Source organism: Scyliorhinus torazame, chromosome 14, assembly GCF_047496885.1.
Source record: "Scyliorhinus torazame isolate Kashiwa2021f chromosome 14, sScyTor2.1, whole genome shotgun sequence".
NCBI lineage: Eukaryota > Metazoa > Chordata > Chondrichthyes > Carcharhiniformes > Scyliorhinidae > Scyliorhinus > Scyliorhinus torazame.
The window spans coordinates 105,515,581-105,539,463 of record NC_092720.1 but is presented as its reverse complement, the minus strand read 5'-3'; the positions used below and the strand labels follow the sequence as shown (position 1 = coordinate 105,539,463).

The window sequence follows — 23,883 nt, the reverse complement described above, 5'->3', positions numbered from 1 at the left end:
GTCATGCGGCGCAGGTACACACGAGGCCTCATCAGGGCCCTCCATTGCCGTGGCACCGCCTCCTCCTCCTCGTCCTGTCGGGCGGACAGCCTGGGTGGATGCAACCTGCCCCTCTGCGGCATGCTCCTCTGCGGCAGCCTCCCTGGTACATCCCTGCTCCAGCTCCTATAAGGCTACATGCTGGGCAGCGGCCCCCGCCATGGCGGCCAACATCGCTAGGTGATGGCCAAACATAACGGTCTGCAGGGGCGGGGGTAGACAACATATCATCATTACACATACCCCCCTCCGCAACCAGGTGCCATGGGCTACATGGTCGCCACTGTTGCCAGCTGGCACCTAGCCACGCAACCCCCCCACCCCCAACACTCCCCAGCGATTCTGCGACCCACGCAGCACAATCCCCATTGGCGAGGTTTTGGATTTGCGTGCACCGGCAATTCTCCGACCCGGTGCAGTATCGGAGAATCCCGGCCATAATGTCAAGGGCAGTCACTCTCAGCACACCTCTGGAGTTCAGCTCTTTTGTTCATGTTTGAACCAAAGCTGTAGTGAGATCAGAAGCTGAGTTCCGGACCGAACTGTAACTAAGCATCAGTGAGCAGGTTATAGCTAAGGACTGGGATGAATGTAGGAAATTGTTATATATTGTATTATATATGTTACAGTAATATTTTTTTTAAACCTGGTTTAACATAGAGGCAGGCGTGTGTTTGCAAAAGATGTAATTAAAGTGTCATGAAAGTAAAATAATCATTGATTCTAACCATTCACTTATTAATCTATATAGAGCTAATGGCATTTTGTTTAGATAAAGAAGGGGTGGATAATTAAATGGATTGTGTTTAGACGTTGGTAAGCATCGGATCTGAGTTGTATAGAGATGCTGTAATTAATGGAAGGAAACAGATCTGTGGCAGGTAGTTTAGCTTTTAGTATGTCAAAGACAGAAGGACTTGCAGGTTGTGCCTGGAGAATGTCTCTCATTTGCTGAAAGCCACTCAGAGGAAAGCAAGTGTTCATGTGTTTGCTAATGTTATTTATAAGTAGCTTTTGATATGTAATGGGTTTTGCTTAATTGGAGATAGAGAACATATAAGTTAGCAGTTAAAGTGTAAACATAACTGGGGTCTGGTCCGGTAACCAAACAATACATATCACTTGCTAAACTATTGAGGATCCTGGTATGTCCTCCTGCACTCTTTATTGAACCATGGTTGATCCCCTGGGTTGGTTATTGTGGTAGAATGGGGGATATGCCGGGCCACAAAGTTACAGGCTGTGGTTGAATACAATTCTGCTGCTGCTGATGGTACATAATGCCTCATGGGTGCCCATTTTTGAGCTGCTAGGTCCGTTCGAAATCTATCCCATTTAGCATGGTGGTAATACCACACAACACAATGGAGGATAACCTCAAAGTGAAGATGGGAATTGGTTTCCACAAGGACAGCGCGGTGGTTACTCTTATCAATACTGTCATGGACAGATGAGAATGCGGCCAAGTATGTTTTTCCTTCACGTTGGTTCCCTCACCACATTCCGCAGACTCAATCTAGCATCTTTGTTCTTTAGAACCCAGCCAGTGCTGTCTGTGGTAGTGTTACTGAGCCACTCTTGGTGATGGGCATTGAAATCCCTCACCCAGAGGACATTCTGTACCCTTGCCAACTTCAGTGTTTCCTCCAAGTGCTGTTCGATCAGGAGGAGTATTGATTCATCAGCTAACCTTGGCAATCAGCATGGCCATGTTTGACTTGATGCATGAAATCTCCACAGCCAGCAAGGCAGCCATGTACTGTGCCGACTGCTCACTGTCAACTTACTGCCACGGGTTGTATGGGTGTCCCCCAGGCCAAACCCTCTAGATGCCCTCTGGCCCCAGCTACCCATCAACAGGATGGATGCCGCTCTCCTCGCTGCTGTAGCCATCTCAGATGGCCACCTGCAAAGGACCATGGGAATTATGGCCAACCCAGGACCCAGACAGACTGAGAGCTTGTGTGTGTATTTGCAACCCAGATAGCTAGATGCGATCGAAACCCCTGCTCATTTGCATTCTAATGGCCCATTTCCTCAGAACAAAAGAACTGTACTTGGGTAACCGATACAGATACAGACTAATCGGCGCCAATCCCTTTACTCAGGGAGCCCAAACAGCCAAGGTCAATGATTGCTAAGGACACGCCCAGCCATCAAGGCACCCGCCCCTTTATTGGCCAAAATCGGAGGCAGTGATCGAAGCCTGTCGAATTATTGGGCCTCAAAGAGCGTGAAATCCCAGAGGGATAAGAAGAGACACAGCCATGTGCTCGGTCTCTCTTGCCCATCTGCATAGAGCCGGTTGCCCTGAAGTTAAGTATAGGTTATTGTAGTTGTTAGGTGTAGTTTAACCTGTCTCGTTTTGTGTTGCATGTCGAAGTAATCCTTGTGTAAATAAACCATCTTTGACTTGAACTGACTAACTGGTTGTGTGGTCCTTTGATCGATATCCGGTAAAGCCTTGTGGTGGTATCATTTGATACCCGGCGACTCTAAAGAGCATCATTATTAATTGGCGACATTACTCTGGTGCTGATTAGCACCATTATTGGCGACATCTGACGGGACTCGAATTAGAAGTGTATTTGTCACTCCGAGAGAACCCACAAACTTTGAAATCCAATTGCGTGAAAGAGAAAGAACCACAAATGCAAGCCCATCTCAACCAAATTACCGAATTTCGGAAGTGTGTACTAACCTGCATGCGTACTAACAGGAATATAAGGTAAACTCGTTAGATTGTGTCAAGGGCAGCACGGTAGCATTGTGGGATAGCACAACTGCTTCACAGCTCCAGGATCCCAGGTTCGATTCCAGCTTGGGTCACTGTCTGTGCGGAGTCTGCACATCCTCCCCGTGTGTGCGTGGGCTTCCTCCGGGTGCTCCGGTTTCCTCCCACAGTCCAAAGATGTGCAGGTTAGGTGGATTGGCCATGATAAATTGCCCTTAGTGTCCAAAATTGCCCTTAGTGTTGGGTCGGTTTACTGAGTTATGGGGATAGGGTGGAGGTGGTGACCTTGGGTCGGGTGCTCTTTCCAAGAGCTGGTGCAGACTCGATGGGCCGAATGGACTCCTTCTGTACTGTAAATTCTATGAAAACTATTGAGGGAATTGTGAACCGGAAAATAGCTTAGGCCATACCCGCAGTTCAAATCGCCGCTTTAACCCCTTGTCCCAAATTAAAGGTAGGGAAAGAGAAATCAAAGTAGTGCAACAGAAATTAACGGTAGGAAACAGATTAAAAGTACAGCAAGAGAGATTAGAGGCAATGGCCACAAAAGCGATGGAACGTTTAATGAACCCACAGGAACCCGAGGTCGCAGCGACCAACAGAGCAGAGCCCCATATGGGAATAAGTGTTGAGGAAGTATTTAAAGGGGAACGGATGGCCCCTTTGGTCCGAGTTTGTGTTCAAATGAAGAGTCGGGTCCAGGAAGTATAGGACAAACTTGGTGGGACAATCTAACCGAGGTGCATAACAAAAATGCAGCGAAAGTTCGAAAGCCGATGGCAATAGTGTCCTGTTTGGCACAGTTGCGAGGCACAGAGGAGGTCGTGAGGATGCTCTGCAGGCAGCTTGTTGAGAAAGAGAAGAAGAATGAGGGAAACAATAGTGAAAGTGAAAAGATTATTGAGCAACTCTGGGATCAGTTGGCAGCTAAAGATAAAGAACTGGCTGATGTCAAACGGGCACACCAATCTTGTTTCGTTCATCTTAGCAGCTTTCAGACCCAGTACGATAAAGCCTACCAAGATCCACAGCACGCAGTCTTGGTACGAGAAGAGACAGAACAGCAGGTAGCACAGTTAACAAGACAATGCGCGGATTTAAAGGCAGCTTTACGAGCGCTCCATAGCTCCACTACAGAACAAAGACAGAGCACAGTAGACCACGTGAAATGTAGGCAATAAATAGAAAAGTTGCAGTCACTGCTTTCAGTGCAAAACGGATTTAGAGATACCTTTGGACAAAATTTAGATGAGGAAGGTGCCCCCAATTGGCAAGAACTAAATGAAACCGCCCAGAGATATGTGTAGAACACAGAAAATCACAATAGAGCCCCCCATGCCCCGAAAAGGAAAGCACCTGTGCCACCGACTGCAGAGGCAGCACACACCCCCATGAATCCGGTCACCATACAGCGCAAGTCATCGGATCGGGAGGAGCCCGACTGTGTTTACACCAACCCATTATCCATCACCCAATTGAGAGACGCCTGCGCTAAAATTGATTCATTCGAACCCACCGCAGACCCGCACAATTTCTTTGAGAGAGTACGCCAGCACAAGGTTATGTACTGTCCAGACGAAAGGGGGAAAGTTAAACTTATAGTAATGAGCCTTGACCAGTCCGTCAGCTCAGCTTTACCAGAATCCCAGGATGTAGGAGGAGGAACCCTACAGGAGATGAAAACGGCCATTTTAGATGTGATTGGGTACAAGGGAGACCCCTTAGAAGGTTTGAACCGTTGTAGGCAAAAGAAGGGAGAGCATCCGACCGCATTTGCAGGTCGCCTTTAGATACATTTTAAAGCAGTATTTGGGGATTTGATCCGCGTACACTTAGATAATGACAACCCCACTAAATGGGCCGCACTTTAGTCTCCCACGCCACAGAAGCAGGTCAAAAGGCTTGAGTGAATTACGACCCCACAGACTCCACACACAATGAAGTTTGGGTTTTAAAGCAACTCTCCAGAGCTTGGGAACAATCCCTACACAGGGAGGCAGATCAGGAACAGGTAGAAGCAAATATGCACCCAGTCAGGACTAACCAGGACCCAGCATGGATAAATGAGAGTAGACATTAAGGACAGCACCCCAGAGCACAGGCACCACGATGTTGCTATAATTGTGGACACATGGGACATTACGCCCGCGAATGCTGACAAAACCCCCCAAACCAGCAATGCCACCAACAACCACGCTCCCCACCTAGGAACAATGTTAGGCCCATACATAGTGTTAGCACCCGTTCAGATAATTCAGCAATCAACACCACAGATTGACGGTGTTCGGACTCCCCAACTTGGGTCTGCGACACACTCTGGGACAAATCAGGCAGACCAGTAGTCACAGGCACAGTCCGGGGACATCCAGTAGAATTTCTTTGGGACACAGGAGGTACCCGCACCACTTTAAACTCCTCCACAATGTTCCAGCGTGACAACTGGCCCACCACAGACACCTTCACCCTTAGGGGATTTACCGGACACATACAGCAGGGATACATCACAGCCCCCGTAGATATTCAGACAGGAACCATAAGTACCAGACACCCCGTTGTTTTAGTCGACTTGCCCCAAACAGCCGAGCACATTCTAGGAATCGATTTTATGAGCTCCCATAATCTTTCCTTTGATCCCGTGAATAGATGTGTATGGAAAATGGCTAAAACAGCGAGAGCCCCCGCTACGCTCACAGTAGGGGACTATGAACATAGGATTTGCTCAGTAGGAGACTATTGGCTTGATCCGCAAACAATTAGTACAGACCAGACAATTAGAGAGGTCCTCAGAAAACATAAAGCTTCCTTCACCCAACACAAACACGATTGGTCACAATTTGAGGTCCCGATCCTAAGCCACAGAAGCAATACTGTTTCCCACAGCAAGCCGAGGGTGAGATTTCAAAAGTCATCAATAGCTTATTCAACCAAGGAGTAATTCGATTCGGCTGGTAGCCTCAACAAATAATGCCCCAGTTTGGCCTGTGAAAAAACCCGATGGTTCTTGGCAACTGACAATCGACTACCGAGAACTTAACAAGGTCACCCCTTTTGCAGCCCCCACCGTTGCCACGAGTCCTGAGACCATGCTCAAGCAGGGAGTACAGGCAAAGTACTTCACTGTGCTGGACATCAGCAATGGCTTTTGGTCCATCCCACTGGACAAGACCTGTCAATATAAGTTTGCGTTCACATTTCAAGGGCAGCAGTAAACATGGACATGCCTCCCACAAGGATTCGACAACTCCCCCTCCATTTTCCACCGATACTTTCCAAATTTTCCCGCCCCGAATGCCTTATTCAGTATGTGGACGACTTACTCCTACAGATGGACACAAAGGAAGAGCATGGAAAGCTTCTTTTGGAATTACTAGGTCTTTTGCAATCCATTGGATGCAAGGTCAACCCAAAAAAAGCCCAGATTGTAAAAGAAAAGGTCCTTTATTTAGGCACCATTATCACCACGGGAAGAGAGAGATCGAACAGAAGTGAATTGAGTCAATAGTTAAATTGCCCCTGCCCCACAATGTCACTGCACTCCGGTCATTCTTAGGATTAGTTGGATACTGTAGGAACCATATAGATGGTTTTGCCACAAAAGCAGCCCCACTCTCAGAGCACCTTAAAAAGAACACCCCATGGGAATGGCTTCCTTAGCACACAGACGCCATCAATGAATTAAAACGTGCCCTAGGCACAGCCCCCGCTTTGCAAGTTCCAGACGCACACTCTCCCTATGCCCTAGAAGTGGCAACCACCAACCGAACCCTATCAGCATTACTCCTACAGGAAAGACATGACCGCTTAGGACCCCGTAGCCTCTGCCTCACGAATTTTGGATCCCGTAGAGCAAGGATTTACAGCCTGCGAACGGCACTTGCTTGCAGTCTTTTGGGCAGTACAGTATTTTGCATACATCACAGGCCTCAACCCAGTAACGATGTTAACCGAGCACACCCCAACGCAGCTACTGTTAGATGGTAGGTTAAAGGACGGTTCAGTCAGCCAGATCAGAGCAGCTCGCTGGGCACTGTTGTTACAAGGAAGGGACATTACAGTCAAACGTACAAAGACCCACACATTTCTAGCAGATAACCTTCAGTATGCAGGGACCCCACATGAGTGCCATATCATAGCAGCCCAACACCGCACAGGATCCTTTATTCCAAAGTAACTGCACACATGAGCAGGCAGTGAAACGCAGAATCCACACACCATAGACAACGCTTTAAAGATTTATGTAGACGGTTCCACCACGATAGAAAATGGAAAGAGAATAACTGGTTGTGGAATTTATATAGAAGATGCAAAAGGACGCGCATTGGAAGAAATATCTTTAAAATTGCCCGGCCACCTAGGATCACAAGCAGCAGAACTAGCAGCCATAGCATATGTAGTGCAGCACCCCCGTCCCTTTCCAACCCCCGCAGACATACATTCAGACAGTTTATATGTGTGCAATAGCTTGACAGAATTCCTGCCCCTGTGGGAATCTCGAGGATTCGTATCAGCTGATGGTAAACCCCTACCCTCAGCCCCATTGTTGAAGCGTATTCTTAGGACAGCTGAAGACCACACGTACGGTATTATTAAAGTGAGAAGCCATCATCGTTCCTCCCGACCCGGTAATGTAAAGCCAGACGCCTTAGCTAAGTCAGGATCACACCACGGTCACTTTTGGTAACCCCCCGAAAGTGAACCGATACACGCAGTCCAGGTTTTTCAGACCAATATCGAGGATCTATCCGAGGCCCAAAAGGCAGACGACACTCTCAAACACATTTTAGACGGTAACGTACCAGCCCCCTACGACAAATGCAAGGACTCACTGACGGTACAGGACAATATCGTTTTGAAAAATGGAATTTATGTGGTCCCCACCCAGGACAAAAAAGATAATTTCCCAGTTTCGTGACGGACACGGACATCAGGGGATAGACAATACCATTGCCCATTTAAGGCCTTTGTGCTGGCAGCCCGATTGAAAATCCGATGTAACACATTATGTTGAGAATTGGTTAACCTGTGCACAGAACAATCCTGAAAGGTACTCCAAGAAGGGACAATTGAGACACACCCGACCTGTTAATGGCCCTTGGACAAATTTGCAACTCGACTACATTGGCCCCCTTCCCCTTGCAGAAATGGTTTCAAATACGTATTAGTGGGAATCGACACCTTTACAAAATGGGTAGAAGCATTTCCCTCACAAACACTGCAAAGGCCACAGCTAAGATTTTGACCCAACAGATATTCACGCGCTTGGGTCTCTCCCACAGCATTGAGTCAGACCAAGGTTCCCATTTCACCGGCAGAGTCATGCAAAATGTCCTAACAATTTTTGGAATCAAACAAAAATTTCACATTGTGTATCACCCCCAATCCAGTGGCATTGGTGAGAGAATGAATCACACTTGAAAATCCACCATTAGAAAGATGGTGCAACAGAATAATACCACATGGGACACAGTTCTCCCATTTGCCCTTATGTTTATTCGGAACATCGTTTCCAGTTCCACAGGTTTCACCCCCCACACTCTCATGACCGGACAGCCCATGAAGGGAATTGAATATTTATTAGGTCTCGATTTGGCAAGCCCCACAGTCACCGCCCACACCCATGAAAAAGTGGTCCAACAAGTCACAGACAATATTAAAGCAGCACAGCTCGCTGCAGCTGTCCGATTAGGCGCTAGAAGGAAGCAGAGTAAAGCCTGCTTTGACAAAACAGTCCACCTTGTGGAGTACACAGTTGGTCAGCAAGTAATGGTTTCCCTTTACAATCCCAGTTCTTTCCTCTCCCCCAAATTTGCAGGACCCTACTCCATTTCGGACAAAGTAAGCCCCCTGTGTACAAGATAATGTACCCCAGTGGTAAAACTGGTTGGTTCCACATCAACCAGCTCAATGTCTATGGAACCCAGTGTAGCCACTCCCACTACATCTCCCTAGCAATAGCAGACGATTCCGCCCCACCCATCGACAACCTAGTCCAACCCTCCCACAGCTCTGACAGCATGTCCACGCCCACAGACCCGACCTAGTCTCCGCCCACAGGTACGACCTTCCCACCTTGAGCTTGACTCCGACGACAGCGCCAGCCTCCCCGAATTGACCACGATCACTGACCACTGCTACAACCTCCCTGGCCCCAGTCACTCCAGCCTCCGGTACCACGACCAAGACATGTTTCGCCCCCTATGCCCCCTTCCACAGCCAGAGCCACTGCCACTGCCTGACAACAGTAACTTGCCCTTCACTGCCACCGCCCCTATGCCTCATGACAAACGATCCCCTTTTTGGCACCGCGACATTTCTTGTAGACTGGTTAGACATGACGATTCGGATTCAAAACAGTCCACGCGGCCAGGGCACAAAAACGGCAGACACGAGTCTGGCAACCGGGAGATGGTGATGATTCAGATTCTGACTCTGGTTATGGTGATCCTTTTACAATGCTTTTTGATACGGAACCCTGAGGTGTCCAGATGACGAGAAAAATACGCCGCATAAGAATCACGGTGTCCTACTTTCTGATGGAGCCTGCCTGCCTTTTTATTTTCCTTCTTTCTTTCTTCTTGTCACATGGTTTTAATTAATGTCGGCCTGACACCCAATTTCTTGATACAGTCATAGTTTCTCTTCCGACGCCATTTACTGACCAATGGCTGTTAAAGGAACAATTGTTGGATCTCACACGTGTTACAAATTCTTTCCGCTCGTTTAGGTTACCCAGGTAGGGAATGACGGCACTAATCCCCGCCCTACCTGAGGACCCCAAATGCATCCGGTCAGTTAAACTCATGTCGTGGAGTAACAGCACTGATCACCGCCCTACCCGGGGATTCCACCTATTCTTGCCCTGCCGCGGTCCACACGCACCTTATGTTCCCGTCACTTCGAGTACTCTGGAATGATTCTTTACACTTTTCAGTGTCTTTGGCAGGTCTTAGTTTTCCCTTCTCTGCTCTTTTATTGTGGTTTAAAGAATGCCCTTTGCTACAGTCTGTTCACTCATCCCTTTACCTTCCGCGACCGTCTGGTCGTTCCCCACCTGCTATTTACACATATGACATACTTGGTTGCAACATATGCTGCTACATGCAAACTACCTCTGGACCGTGGACGACGAAACTCTATAAAACTGGCCGCCCTAAAATTCGGCTGGTTAAGATGGGCTTCAGCCATCACTGGTTGCAGTAAAGGAAAGACTGGACGGAGAAATTGTCCGCCCACTCCCCACATCGACCACCAGCTGCGAGAATCTCTGCACTTACAAAGAAATTTTTTTTTTGGCAATGTCTTGTCTCTCAAAATGTTATTTCAAAAAAAGAAATGAGGGAGTCACACACTGTGACAATTCTAATTGGTAATTGAAGTTGAGAGAAAAACAAATAAACGAGATATTAACCGAAGATAATAACAGATATTATGCTTCCACCCCCAGGAATATATGGAAAACGGAAGACAAGATGAAGAGAGGACTAATGACCTACATTGTGATCATCGCTGGACTCCTACAACTGCGCGCGTTACAAGCCTCTGTACCACACACACCAGCCCCAAACACCACCACACAACATGACACCCCAAGCCCGGACACCACACCACACATGGAGATAGACACTGAAACCCCCACTTGGTGCGAAAACATTGCCAAATGGTACCCCCTTTCATACACAGTAGAGGCCCTTCTGGTAATTGCAATATTCTGCAGTGTCATCCAGACACTTAAGACTCCGCAAATGGCGAAAAAGCGCCTCCCGCTCCCCGATATACACACTCCGAGCCCCCTTCTTTGGAATTCACCCAACTCAACAAACACTGTAATCGCTGATAAAAATAAAGACCGGATACCTCTGTAACTTTGATAGATTAAGTAGAAATGTGATGCTGCTGTTTTGAAATCTTGTATTGTACATAAGTTCTTTTTGATATTTGCCAGCAGCATGAGAGTAGCTCAGATAGTGTTAGTTAGATATTCAATTGTGCAGAACAGTGAAATGTTTTATAGTGACCCGTTAGAAATTATGAATGTATGATGTGTTAATAAAAATGTTAGGTAAATGCTCCAAAAACATAGGACAGAGTAGTGTAGAGCCTGTCCTTGACCAAGGGTAACCGGCACACCAGGGATGGATAACGGATCAACAGTGTGATCCACCACGCTTCGCGTTCAGGATCAAGAGGATGGGATGTAGCCATCTCAGATGGCCACCTGCAAAGGACCAAGTGAATTATAGCCAACCCAGAACTCAGACAGACTCCGAGCTTGTGTGTGTGTTGCAACCCAGATAGCTGGACGCGATCGAAACCCCCGCTCGTTTGCATTCTAATGGCCCATTTCCCCAGAACAAAAGAACTGTACTCAGGTAACTGATACAGATACCGACTAAGCGGCGCCACTCCTCAGGGAGCCCAAACAGCCAAGGCCAATGACTGCTAAGGACACTCCCAGCCATCAAGGCACCCGCCCCTTTATCGAAGGCAGTGATTGAATTATTGGGTCCAAGTTAAGGACCGCCCCAAAGGGATAACCCAGAGGGATAAGAAGAGACACAGCCATGTGCTCGGTCTCTCTTGGATCCGGCCTGTGCCAACCCAAGTGCAGCATAACGACCAGACAGACAAGTTCAAGACCACCGATCGCTACCAGACGGATGAGCCCAGCAGAAACAGAGCCACTTCTTCCACCCAGCCACCCAAGATCTGGACAAAGGCCTTGTCCATCTGCATTGAGCTGGTTGGCCTGAAGTTAAGTATAGGTTATTGCAGTTGGTTTTTTTTTTACAGACAATTTTATTGAGGTATTTTAGGCAGATAGAAAAAGTGACATTGTACAGTGCAAAAAAAAAGTCAAGACACAAATTAAACATAGTGCAAACCACGGCTCTGTTCATGCACGGACCTGCCTCAATATCCCCCTACTCTACTCTACTCTCCTCTCCCCCCCGCTGACGCTTACTCCTCTGCGAAGAAGTCAATGAATGGCTGCCATCTTCGGACGAACCCTAGTAGCAAACTCTCAAGGCCAACTTGACTTTCTCTAGGCCAAGTAAGCTCGCCATATCCGATAGCCATACCTCAGCCCTCGGGGTTTTGAGTCCCTCCATGCTAACAGTATTCGTCGCCGGGCTACCAGGGAAGCAAAGGCCAGAACGTCGGCCTCTCTCTCTTCCTGGACTCCCGAATCCTCCGAAACCCACCTCAGGGCTCATTACCACCCCAGTTTTCAATGCCCGGCATCTGCGAATCCCTGCCAATACGCCCTGAGTTTAGAGCATGACCAGAACATGTGTACATGGTTAGCCGGCCCTCCGGCGCCTCTAGCACAATTGTCCTCCAGCCCGAAGAATTTGCTCATCTGGGCCACCGTCATGTGGGCCCGGTGCACGACCTTAAACTGGATCAGACTGAGCCTGGTGCATGTTGCGGTCGTGTTTACTCTGCTCAGGCTTCTGCCCAGACACCGTCCTCCAGCTCCCCCCGAGCTCCTCGTCCCACTTAAGCTTCAGATCCTCGATCTGCATATCCTCAGCTCCCATTAGCTCCCTGTCGACGTCTGAGACGCTACCCTCTCCCACAGAAACTACCCTGTCCTGCCTCCCCTTCGGCGGGAGACGTGGGAAGGACGGCACCAGTCTGCTTACAAAATCCCACACCTATAAGTATCTAAAGTCGTTCCCTCTCGCCAGCCCAAACATCTCCTCCAGCGCCCTCATGCTCAGAAAGCTCCCTTCCAGGAACAGACCCCCCATCCTCACAATCCCCGCCCTCCTCCACAGTCGATACCCCCCGTCCATGTTCCCCGGGGCAAATCGGTGGTTGGCGCAGATTGGGGTCCACACCGATGCTCTTACCTCCCCTACATGCCTCCTCCACTGGCCCCAGATCCGAAAAGCCGCCACCACTATCGGGCTGATGGAGTACCGTGCCGGCGGAAGCAGCAGAGGCACCGTGACCAGGGCTGCTAAGCTAGTGCCCCTGCACGAAGCAGCCTCCATCCGCTCCCAAACCGACCCCGCACCCACCATCCATTTCCTTATCATCGCTATGTTGGCCGCCCAGTAATAGTTGCTGAAGTTCGGCAACGCCAGCCCCCCTTCTCCTCTGTTCCTTTCAAGCATCACCCTCTTCACCCGCGGGGACTTTCCAGCCCATTCATGTCCCAGAATAATTTTATTCAGCCTCTTAAAGAAGGACCGCGGGATAAAGATGGGGAGACATGAAAAACAAACAAGAACCGCGGGAGAATCATCATCTTAACAGTCTGCACCCTCCCCGCCAATGACAGCGGGAGCGCATCCCACCCCCGGACCTCCTCCCTCACTCGTTCCACCAGTCGGGACAGGTTGTGCTTATGCAACCTGCCCCAGTCCCGTGCCACCTGAATCCCCAAATATCGGAAACTCTCCCCCACTAGCCTGAACGGCAACCTCTTCAGCCTACTCTCCTGCCCCCTCGCCTGAATTACAAACAACTCACTCCTAACTCTTAGCCATGTACAGTTTGTATCCGGAGAACTGGCCAAATTCCCTCAGGATTGCCATAATACAGTACATTCCCACCATTGGGTCCGATACATAAAACAGCAGATCATCTGCGTATAACGAGACTCTATGTTCCACTCCCCCCCCCGGACCAGCCGTTTCCAGTCCCTAGAAGCTCTCAGTGCAATTGCCAGCGGCTCTATGGCCAGGGCAAACAGCAGTGGGGAGAGAGGGCAGCCCTGTCTTGTCCCACGGTGCATTCTAAAGTAGTCCGATGCCGTCCTGTTCATCCTTACACTCGCCTCCGGGGCCTGATACAATAGCCTAACCCAGTCGATGAACCCCGCTCCGAACCCGAACCGTCCTAGTATCTCCCACAGATACTCCCACACGACCCGGTCAAAAGCTTTTTCAGCATCCATGGCTACCACTATCTCTACCTCCCTACTCTCCAGGGCATCATAATCACGTTGAGAAGCCTTCTTATGTTGGCCACCAGCTGCCTCCCCTTTACAAACCCGGTTTGGTCCTCCACAATTACATCCGGGACACAGTCCTCAATCCTGGTCGCCAAAATCTTGGCCAGTAACTTGCCGTCTACGTTGATCAAAGAGATCTCACTGTCTGACCCACAAGCCTCCAGGTCCTTATCCTGTTTCAGAATGAGCGAGATAGTGGCCTGCGACATCGTCAGGGGTAAACTCCCTCTGTCTCTTGCCTCCTTAAAGACCCTGACCATCACCGGCCCCACTATCCCGGCAAATGTTTTGTAAAACTCTACCGGATATCCGTCCGGCCCCGGGTCTTTACCCGACTGCATGACCTTCAGGCCCCCCATACCTCTTCAATCCTGACCAGGGCCCCCAGTCCGTCCACCAACCCCCTCCCCACTCTTGGGAAGGTTAGTCCATCCAGGAATCGCCTCATCCCCCTCCCCAGTCTCCCGGGTGGTTCCGAAGTGTACAGCTTCCTATAAAAGTCCCGAAAGGCCTTGTTCAACCCTGCCGGGTCACCCATGAGATTACCTTCCCCATCCACTACCCTCCCTATTTCCCTAGCCGCTTCCCTCTTCCTTAGTTGTTGCGCAAGCCTTCTCCTCAAACTCATAAACCGCGCCTTTTACCTTTCTAAGCTGCTCTACAGCCTTGCCTGTAGTCAGCACCCCAAATTCGGCCTGCAGTCTCTGTCGTTTCCTGAGTAACTCTGGCCTCGGGGATTCCACGTAACTCCTGTCCGTCCGTAGAATTTCCTTAATTAGTCGGTCCGTCTCTGCCCTATCTGTCCTGTCCCTGTACGCCCGGATTGAATTCAGCTCCCCTCTCACCACTGCCTTCAGTGCCCCCCAGAGCACCGCTGCCGAGACTTCTCCAGTATCGTTCTCCTGCAGGTAATTCTGCATGCATTTCCTCAGCCTCTCACACACCGCCTCGTCCACGAGTAATCCAACTTCCAGCCTCCATGGTGGGCGCTGAAAGCTGTCCTTACAAAACTGCAGGTCTACCCAGTGCGGAGCATGGTCCGATATGGCAATTGCCGAATATTCTGCCCCCACCATTCCGGCCAGTAGGTCCCTACTCACAACAAAGTAGTCAATTCGGGTATACACCTTGTGGACGTGGGAGTAGTACGAGAACTCCCTTGCCGTCGGCTGGCTAAAACTCTACGGATCCGCTCCCCCCATTTGCTCCATGAACCCTCTCAGTTCCTTTGCCATCGCTGGCAACCTGCCCGTTCTTGAGCATGCCCGGTCCAGGCTCGGGTCCAGGACTGGATTAAAGTCCCCGCCCATGATCAACTTACTCGAATCCAAGTCGGCGATCTTCCCTAGCATCCTCCTAATAAAATCCACATCGTCCCAATTAGGGGCATACACACTGACAAGGACTACTCGCACCCCTTCGAGCTTACCCCGCACCATAACGAACCTGCCACCCCCATCCATGACTGTGCCCTCCACCTCAAATTGTACCCTTTTATTAATCAGGATCGCAACCCCCGTCGTCTTAGAATCAAGCCCCGAATGAAAGACCTGACTGACCCAGCCCTTCCTTAACCTAACCTGGTCTGCCACGTTCAGGTGCGTCTCCTGCAGCAAGACTATGTCCCCCTTCAGAACCCTCAGATGCGCAAACACACGTGCCCTCTTCACTGGCCCGTTTAACCCTCTAACATTCCAGGTGATCAGCCTGATTGAGGGGCACTTCGCCCCCCCCCCCTTTGCCGATCAGCCATCCCCTTTCCTTGGCCAGTCCCCCAGCCATGTGTCGCGCTTCCTCTGGCCCGCCCCCTGACCGGCTCCACCCATGACCTCCTCACTGTTGCCATGCCCAGTTTTGATCCCCGTGAGCAGAATGACTCCCCCTCCCCTCCCCAGCAACACCATCCTATCACCTAACCCCTGGTCTAATCTAACTATATGCACACCACCCACCTCAGCTACCGTTGGCTAGCTGCACTCAGCTAGCCAGGGGCTCCCAGCCTCGGCGCCAGCACGTATCCCACCCATTGTTCCCAGTCACCCCTCCCCCGACTCATCCATACCACTTCCCCAGATCAGCCCTACTTAAGCAAACACTCTATACAAGTCATAAACAACCCCCACAACAGCACAATTCAAGTTAAACAAGAAAAAAAAGAGATAAGAAATAACAGGCCCTCTTCAGTCCTTCCCATACAGACACAGAAAAAGACTGCACAAAGTTCCCCTGAAGCATCCATTTTAACCCAACACTTTTAACTGTTTTCTTTAATATTTTCCCCCCAGCCAAACTCCAACTGATCAAAGAGCCCAAACAGGAAACATTCAGGTAAACCACGCACAAAGCACGCAAAAAAACCCCACATCCCTACCACCTTCCAACCCCCTAAAAAGGTCGAAAAAAGAAACGACAAAAACAGACCCAAACATGCAGGCACCTTTCAAAACGGGGGAGACACCACATAAACTTAAAAGTTCTGACATGAGTCCAAATGTCCTCAGCTCAGGGCCAACCCTTGCTTCTTAATGAAGTCCATCACCTCTTCGGGTTCCTCGAAATAGTGGTGCTGACCCTCATACTTAACCCTCAGTCGCGCTGGAAAAAGCAGCCTGAATTTCACCTTGTTTTTATACAGTATCTCCTTCACCTGCCTGTAGCCTCCCTCCTCCTGGCCACCTCAGCGCTCAAATCTTGGTAAACACGCAGGGTGGTATTGTCCCAAGTACAGCTTTGTGTGCTCTTTGCCCATTGCAGCACCCGTTCCTTGTCCAGCTACCTGTGAAAGTATACCACCATCGCTCGTGGGGGACCCCCTCGTCGCGGCTGCCTCACCTGCACTCTGTGTGCTCTGTCCACCACCGGTGGGCGCAGGAACACCTCATTCCCCAGCAACTTCTGAAACATACCCTCCACATACGCAGCAGCATCTAGCCCCTTTGCCCCCTCCGGGAGGCCCACGATTCTCACGTTCTGCCAGCGATATCTGTTGTCCAGGTCCTCCAGCCTTTCCAATAGCACTTTTTGCTGGTCCTTCAACCTCCGAATCTCCACATCCGCCACCGTTTGAAAGTCAGGTTATTGCAGTTGTTGGGTGTAGTTTAACTTGTCATGTTTTGTGTTGCATGTCGAAGTAATCCTTGTGTAAATAAACCATCTTTGACTTGAACTGACTAACTGGTTGTGAGGTCTTTTGATCGATATCCGGTAAAGCCTTGTGGTGGTATCAATTGATACTCGGCAACTCTAAAGAGCATCATTATTAATTGGCGATATTACTCCGGTGCCGATTGGCAACACTGCCATCTTGTTGGCTGGGATGAGTGTGTGTGGAGAGTGAAGTGTGTATATGTGGCTGCAGCTTGTCAGCCTCCTCAGTGTCAATCAAGGACCCTGCGAATCAGATACCTTTTCTCATTGGGATTGTGTGCCACATGACACCATTGCTAACTCATCAATGATCGCTGAATCGGGCCAGGTGCGGCACCAGTTATGCTGTCGCAGAAGTCCACGAATCCTGCCCCGGTATCAAAAGTTAGTCTCAGGAACGGAGAATGGTACTCCATGTTTTTCTCGAGTGGCTTCCATTTATTAAAGTTAAATACACAGAAGAATACAATTCTTATACTTTTCTAAAACTTTTCAATATCGCACAGCAGCTACGTGCTAATTTCTTAACCACAGATTGAACCATTTCCTATGGTTCATATGGCAAAAAAGCAATGCTCAGATATACTTAAGCATATGTTAACCTCAGGCTGGCTCATTCAATATTTAAAGAGTGAATCATGCCTTTCAGTATGCTGTTAAATAAATATTGGAACTTACATTAAATCCATAATGAGAATAATCAATCCATGGAGAAATAGTCTGAAAATCTTACAGGTCTGAAGGAGAGCAAAATAGGCAGAAATCCCAGAGTAACTGGAAAATGAACTCCGACAACCCCTAAACTTTTATAGATGAGAGGGAAGTGTGCTTGATTTTGTCAATTGGGATTTTGCGGCACATCTTCAATCGGGTAGAGACCTGGTTGATTTAGGTTCTGGAGCAATTTAGCTACCTGAACTTTGCTGTTCCCCAGTCTGGGAATTAAGGGCACGATCTATCGGCCACGTTGTGCCTGAATGGGGGCTTGACTTGACTGGTAAATGCCATGAGAGATCTCCCCCGGGCATCTTAACTGCCAGTACACCTCGTGAGATCCAACCCGATCTTGCACGGCATCGCGATCAGGATCCCGCCCACAATGAGCCTTGCATGCCAAAGTGGGTTTAAAATTCACTTAAAGGTGCTGACACCAGATCTAACCGGCTCCCAGCATCTAACAGCCTCCCCAGGGAGACCCCAGCCAGGCACCGTTTAGGACTGGTCCACACAAATGTGGACCAGGTTGATCGACACGCAGGGGTGTCTCTCAGTCCACCGGAGGCCCATGAGTGGTCAGGGACAGGGTAGGGTGGCACCATGGTTCTCCCACTGGCACTCTGACATTGCAAAAGTGTCTGGGTGGCACTGCCAAGTCAGCAGGAGCACACCCAAGGTGCCAGGGTGGCAGTGCCAGGGTGGCACTGCCAAACATTTGTGCCTGAGGGAGCCTTACCTATGAAGGGGAGGTGGAGGGAGGTATGAAAAGTAGGGGGGTTTAGGTCATGAATGAAGGGGCATCTGGTAGGTTGGGGGGCTGAAGGATGGGGGTCCTTGAAGGGGGCGTGGGAAGGCCTGAAAAGGGGGGCCTCAGTGACCCTATAGCGAGGTGTCCTCACATGGGGGGATGTGGGTTAATGCCCATGTGTGTGGGAGGTGACATTGCCCGTGGGTGGGTAGCGTGGGGGACCCTCAAGTCCACTTAGAGATTGGGGCACCCTTTCAAAATGGTGGCCTGTTCTCTGAGGTGCCGGTCTTGCCAGCAGGTTCAGCTCCCCAGTGATGAAAGTAATTCTAAGTGTGGTCTAGCCCGGAGAGAAACACCCCAGGGCCTAAAAAAGTGACTAAGAGTGCAACTTAATGGCCGCGGTCGTTTGAGCAAGAGGGTAAAACGGCCGTTAGATCGCGGGAGAAGCCAAAATCGAGAGCCGCGCCAGGCGGCGATCGGTTTACAATCTAACAGGCCTGGTCCCTTTGGCGAAATTAGGATCCCACTTAAAGCCAATCTCCATACAATTAACGGGAAAGACCCCCTATCTAATGGCCTCCCTTGATCTACCTGCCTCCCCAGCAAGCGGTCAACTGGGCACCAATTAGTACACCTTTTTAAAAATGTGAAGCTGGCTGCTGTGGGGATCTGAAGAGGTGAGTAACCATCTTCACTGCCAGGAAATCAGCCTGGGGCACTGAGGTTGCTGCCCCAGTGCTTGGTGGGGTGGGGGAGGGGGGAATCTCAGCTCCCACAGGGCCGCCATGGCAGTTGCTGGATCGTGTGTACCCATTACGGGGGCAATCCCAGCCCCTGACTGCCTGCCCCACCGACCACCCATAACTCCCACTGATCCTGGCCATGTGGCTGAAGGCTATAGCTAATTGGGAATTGGCAATCGAAGTTAAGTGAGCACTTCACAGCTCCCAAGTGGATTCCCATGGGTAGGGGTGCCATGAGGTGTGTGGGAATTATTGTTTAGCATTCCAATCAGACGGTGATGCCTGGACACTATGCCTGAACACTCAAGGACGCAACACCACAAATGCAGCAGCCAACATCTGAAAACCCAGGGCTGGGCCCTTGCACCGGGGACATTTGTGAGTGTGTGCACTGGTGAGCGGACCAATGCTAACGTTATGTGCAGGTGTCTGGGGTACAGGGTGTGGGATCCGGTTATCAGGGGCCCCTTCTGCGGCCGGAGGTGCATGGGCAGGAAGTTTCTGATGTTAGGGGGGAGGTGGGGGGGGGGGGGGGGGGTGATCTATGGGGGAATGGAGTGTCCCGGCATGGGAGGCAACACTGGTTGTCAGTCTCACTTCCTCTCTAATTCCTTCCAGATATTACACAAGATGAATGATATCTTGGACCCTGCAGAGGCTGCCCTCCCAGTGCTGGTGGCAGGCCAGGCGGCAAGACGTCGAAGAAAGCGGCGGCAGGAACATCGACAGAGACTTAAGACAGCCCATGTGCGGGCCCCGCCCCATATCCTGAGGACCCAGCCACCCATCGGGCAAGGAGGGACCCAGAGGGGGTGGTTGGCAATGGTGCAGCACCTACGCGATGTCCTCGTGAACCTGGCACCATGTGGAGGGGCAGGATACCCACTCCCGGTTGCCATGAAGGTCACCGCAGCTCTGAACCTCTACGGTCCAGGATCATTCCTGGTCCAGGAGAGGCTGGAGGACGATCCCAAGGAGGAGCCAGAGAACGGAGGACAGGCGACGGCAAAGGTCGGACATGCCTGGAGGACCAAGGAAGCCCTCATCATCTCCAGATTCTTCTAGAACAAAGAACAAAGAAAATTACAGAACAGCAACAGGCCCTTCGGCCCTCCCAGCCTGCGCCGATCCAGATCCTTTATCTAATCCTGTCACCTATTTTCCAAGGATCTACTTCCCTCTGTTCCCCGCCCATTCATATATCTGTCTAGATGCATCTTAAATGATGCTATTGTGCCCGCCTCTACCACCTCCGCTGGCAAAGCGTTCCAGGCACCCACCACCCTCTGTGTAAAAAACTTTCTACGTACATCTCCCTTAAACTTTCCCCCTCTCACCTTGAAATCGTGGCCCCTTGTAATTGACACCCCCACTCTTGGAAAAAGCTTGTTCATAGCTAGCACCCTCCAAACCAGGCAACATCCTGGTGAACCTCCTCTGCACCCTCTCTAAAGTATCCACATCCTTCTGGTAATGTGGCGACCAGAACTGCATGCAGTATTCCAAATGTGGCCTAACCAAAGTCCTATACAACTGTAACATGACCTGCCGACTCTTGTACTCAATATCCCGTCCGATGAAGGCAAGCATGCTGTATGCCTTCTTGACCACTCTATCGACCTGCGTTGCCACCTTCAGGGTACAACGGACCTAAACTCCCAGATCTCTCTGTACATCAATTTTCCCCAGGACCCTTCCATTGACCGTATAGTCCGCTCTTGAATTTGATCTTCCAAAATGCATCACCTCGCATTTTCCTGGATTGAACTCCATCTGCTATTTCTCTGCCCAACTCTCCACTCTATTTATATTTTGCTGTATTCTCTGACAGTCCTCCTCGCTAACTGCAACTCCACCAATCTTAGTATCATCTGCAAACTTGCTAATCAGACCACCTATACCTTCGTCCAGATCATTTATGTATATCACAAACAACAGTGGACCGAGCACGGATCCCTTTGGAACACCACTAGTCACCTTTCTCCATTTTGAGACACTCCCTTCCACCACTACTCTGTCTCCTGTTGCCAAGCCAGTTCTTTATCCATCTAGCTAGTACACCCTGAACCCCATACGACTTCACTTTTTCCATCAACCTGCCATGGGAAACTTTATCAAATGCCTTACTGAAGTCCATGTATATGACATCTACAGCCCTTCCCTCATCAATTAACATTGCCACTTCCTCAAAGAATTCTATTAGGTTTGTAAGACATGACCTTCCCTGCACAAAACCATGCTGCCTATCACTGATTAGTCTATTTTCTTCCAAATGTGAATAGATCCTATCCCTCAGAATCTTCTCCAACAGTTTGCCTACCACTGATGTCAAGCTCACAGGTCTATAATTCCTGTATTATCCCTGCTGCCCTTCTTAAACAAAGGGACAACATTAGCAATTCTTCAGTCCTCCAGGACCTCACCCATGCTCAAGGATGCTGCAAAGATATCTGTTAAGGCCCCAGCTATTTCTTCCCTCGCTTCCCTCAGTAACCTGGGATAGATCCCATCCGGACCTGGGGACTTGTCCACCTTAATGCATTTTAGAATACCCAAAACCTCCCCCTTCCTTATGCCGACTTGACCTAGAGTATTTAAACATCCATCCTTAGCCTCAACATCCGTCATGTCCCTCTCCTTGGTGCATACCGATGCAAAGTACTCATTAAGAATCTCACCCATTCCCTCTGACTCCATGCATAAATTCCCTCTTTTGACTTTGAGTGGGCCAATCCTTTCTCTAGTTACCCTCTTGCTCCTTATATATGAATAAAAAGCATTGGGATTTTCCTTAACCCTGTTAGCCAAAGATATTTCATGACGCCTTTTAGCCCTCTTTATTGCGCGTTTGAGATTTGTCCTACTTTCCCGATATTCCTCCAAAGCTTCATCAGATTTATGTATGCTTCCTTTTTCATCTTAGCGAGCCTCACAATTCCACCCGTCATCCACGGTTCCCTAATCTTGCCATTTCTATCCCTAATTTTCACAGGGACATGTCTGTCCTGCACTCTAATCAACCTTTCCTTAAAAGACTCCCACATTTCAAATGTGGATTTACCCTTAAAGAGCTGCTCCCAATCCACATTCCCTAGCTCCTGCCGAATTTTGTTATACTTGACCTTTCCCCAATTTAGCACTCTTTCTTTAGGACAACTCTCGTCTTTGTCCCAGAGTATTCTCGAGGACGAGGAACAAGCATGAAGATCAGATGTGAGGATGTTTCAAGGTGTCAGACAGTGAATTGGGAGGGCGGGGTTTGAGAATTTGAGGGGTGGCAGACAGAACTGATGCCAGGAGAGAGGCGGTACTTTACCTTTGCAGTTCGTTACAGGTTTGTCTTCTTCCTACATTGGACGGTCATGTTGCCCGCACTGACAGCTGATGCCACCGCCTCCTAGGTGGCATTGCTAACCCTGCTGCTGGCCCTCCGACCGACCCCCTCAGGGAACAGGGTGGTCCGCTTCTCATCCACAGTGTTGAGAAGCCCTGTGAGGTCACCATCCCCAAAGCGAGGAGCAAGTCTGTGCACGGCCATGCTTGTGTGTTGACTGGGAGTGTTTAAAAGCAGCTACCCCTTGTTAGTGGTGAGCAGCTGAGGCGAGGCAGCCAATATTGTTGAGAATCTTGTGGGAGTTCATTTTTGGCACTAAGTGCCGTTGAATACCGGCCGCGATCTTGCCAACACGGCCGCTCAAAACACCCCACCAATCATGCCAAAAATGTTCAGTTGAATCACGCCCCTGGTAGCTCTATGGATTTTTAAATATTGATTTGGGACATTTTGCTGTTTTTAAAGATGCTATATAAAAAAGGTTGTTGTTTGACCAAGTATTTTTTTAAATAACTTTACAGTACCCAATTATTTCCAATTAAGGGGCAATTTAATGAGAGCAATTCACCTGCCCTGCACATCTTTGGGTTGTGGGGGTGAGACCCACGGAAACACGGGGAGGATGTGCAAACTCCACACAGACATGACCCAGTGTCCTCTTGACCAAGACATTTTTTGACATTTCCTTTCGAAGATTTTCTTTGAATATATTCTGCGTTGGACCATTTTACTACGTGTTATATTTTGTTCTCCTGGTTTAAAGCTTCGCTTTCAGCAGTGGCTGCCGACTGAATCCTTTTAGCAGTTTTCTGACAAGTGTATGTGTGCAGTTGGAGATACAAAAAAAATAAAGGCTACCTTCGCCACGGATGTTTCGAAGCCAGAGCGGGTTAACGACATTAGTTAATTATTAATTCATTCGATAACAACTTTACAAACCCTTACTTTCAGGACTGTCTCCGCACCATGGCCTCGATTTCTTCCCCATTTCTTTCACTTTTGCTGTTGTTTTTTTTCTCGGCTCTTCCTCTCTTGTTAATCTGAAAGTTAATGAAAGGCGTCACTCAACAAACTTGTTTTAGTCATTTCCTTCCGCGTTTATAATGAAATTCACGTATTGCTTATTTCAATCAGTTATTACGGTGCGGTAAGTGTCTCCCTGATCAGGCCTTCTGACCCCCCTCTGGAGAAACTATAAACCGAGTGTTTCAGAGTCCAGAGTGGCGCCAGCTCTCTGCAGTAAGATTCAGGACACTCCTTATTTATCACTCACTCGGCACCTCCCACATTCATTCCGATTTAGAACAGAAACAAGTTTCAGTTTCATTGCTAAATGTGAATAATCAAACGTACGCAGCGATATTAAAACAGTACAGGATTCTTCGCAAATGGTGATGCCTCTACCTTTCCTGCAATTATAGGGAACATTTTTTACTTCAGTTTTTATTGAATTTG

General features: G+C 49.3%; 1 protein-coding gene across 1 annotated transcript in view; it reads right to left on the bottom strand.

Moving 5' to 3' along the window:
- Positions 1-23,646, bottom strand: part of LOC140389933 (ubiquitin carboxyl-terminal hydrolase 7-like) — a 124,602-nt gene extending 100,956 nt beyond the window's left edge. Inside the window, exons 1-2 of the mRNA XM_072474590.1 lie at positions 23,570-23,646; positions 23,374-23,468 (exon numbers count right to left, since the gene is read on the bottom strand). Of these exons, the coding sequence (XP_072330691.1) occupies positions 23,374-23,416 (43 nt within the window). The 5' untranslated portion in view covers positions 23,417-23,468; positions 23,570-23,646. The remainder of the gene's footprint in view (positions 1-23,373; positions 23,469-23,569) is intronic.
- Positions 23,647-23,883: the final 237 nt, after the last annotated feature.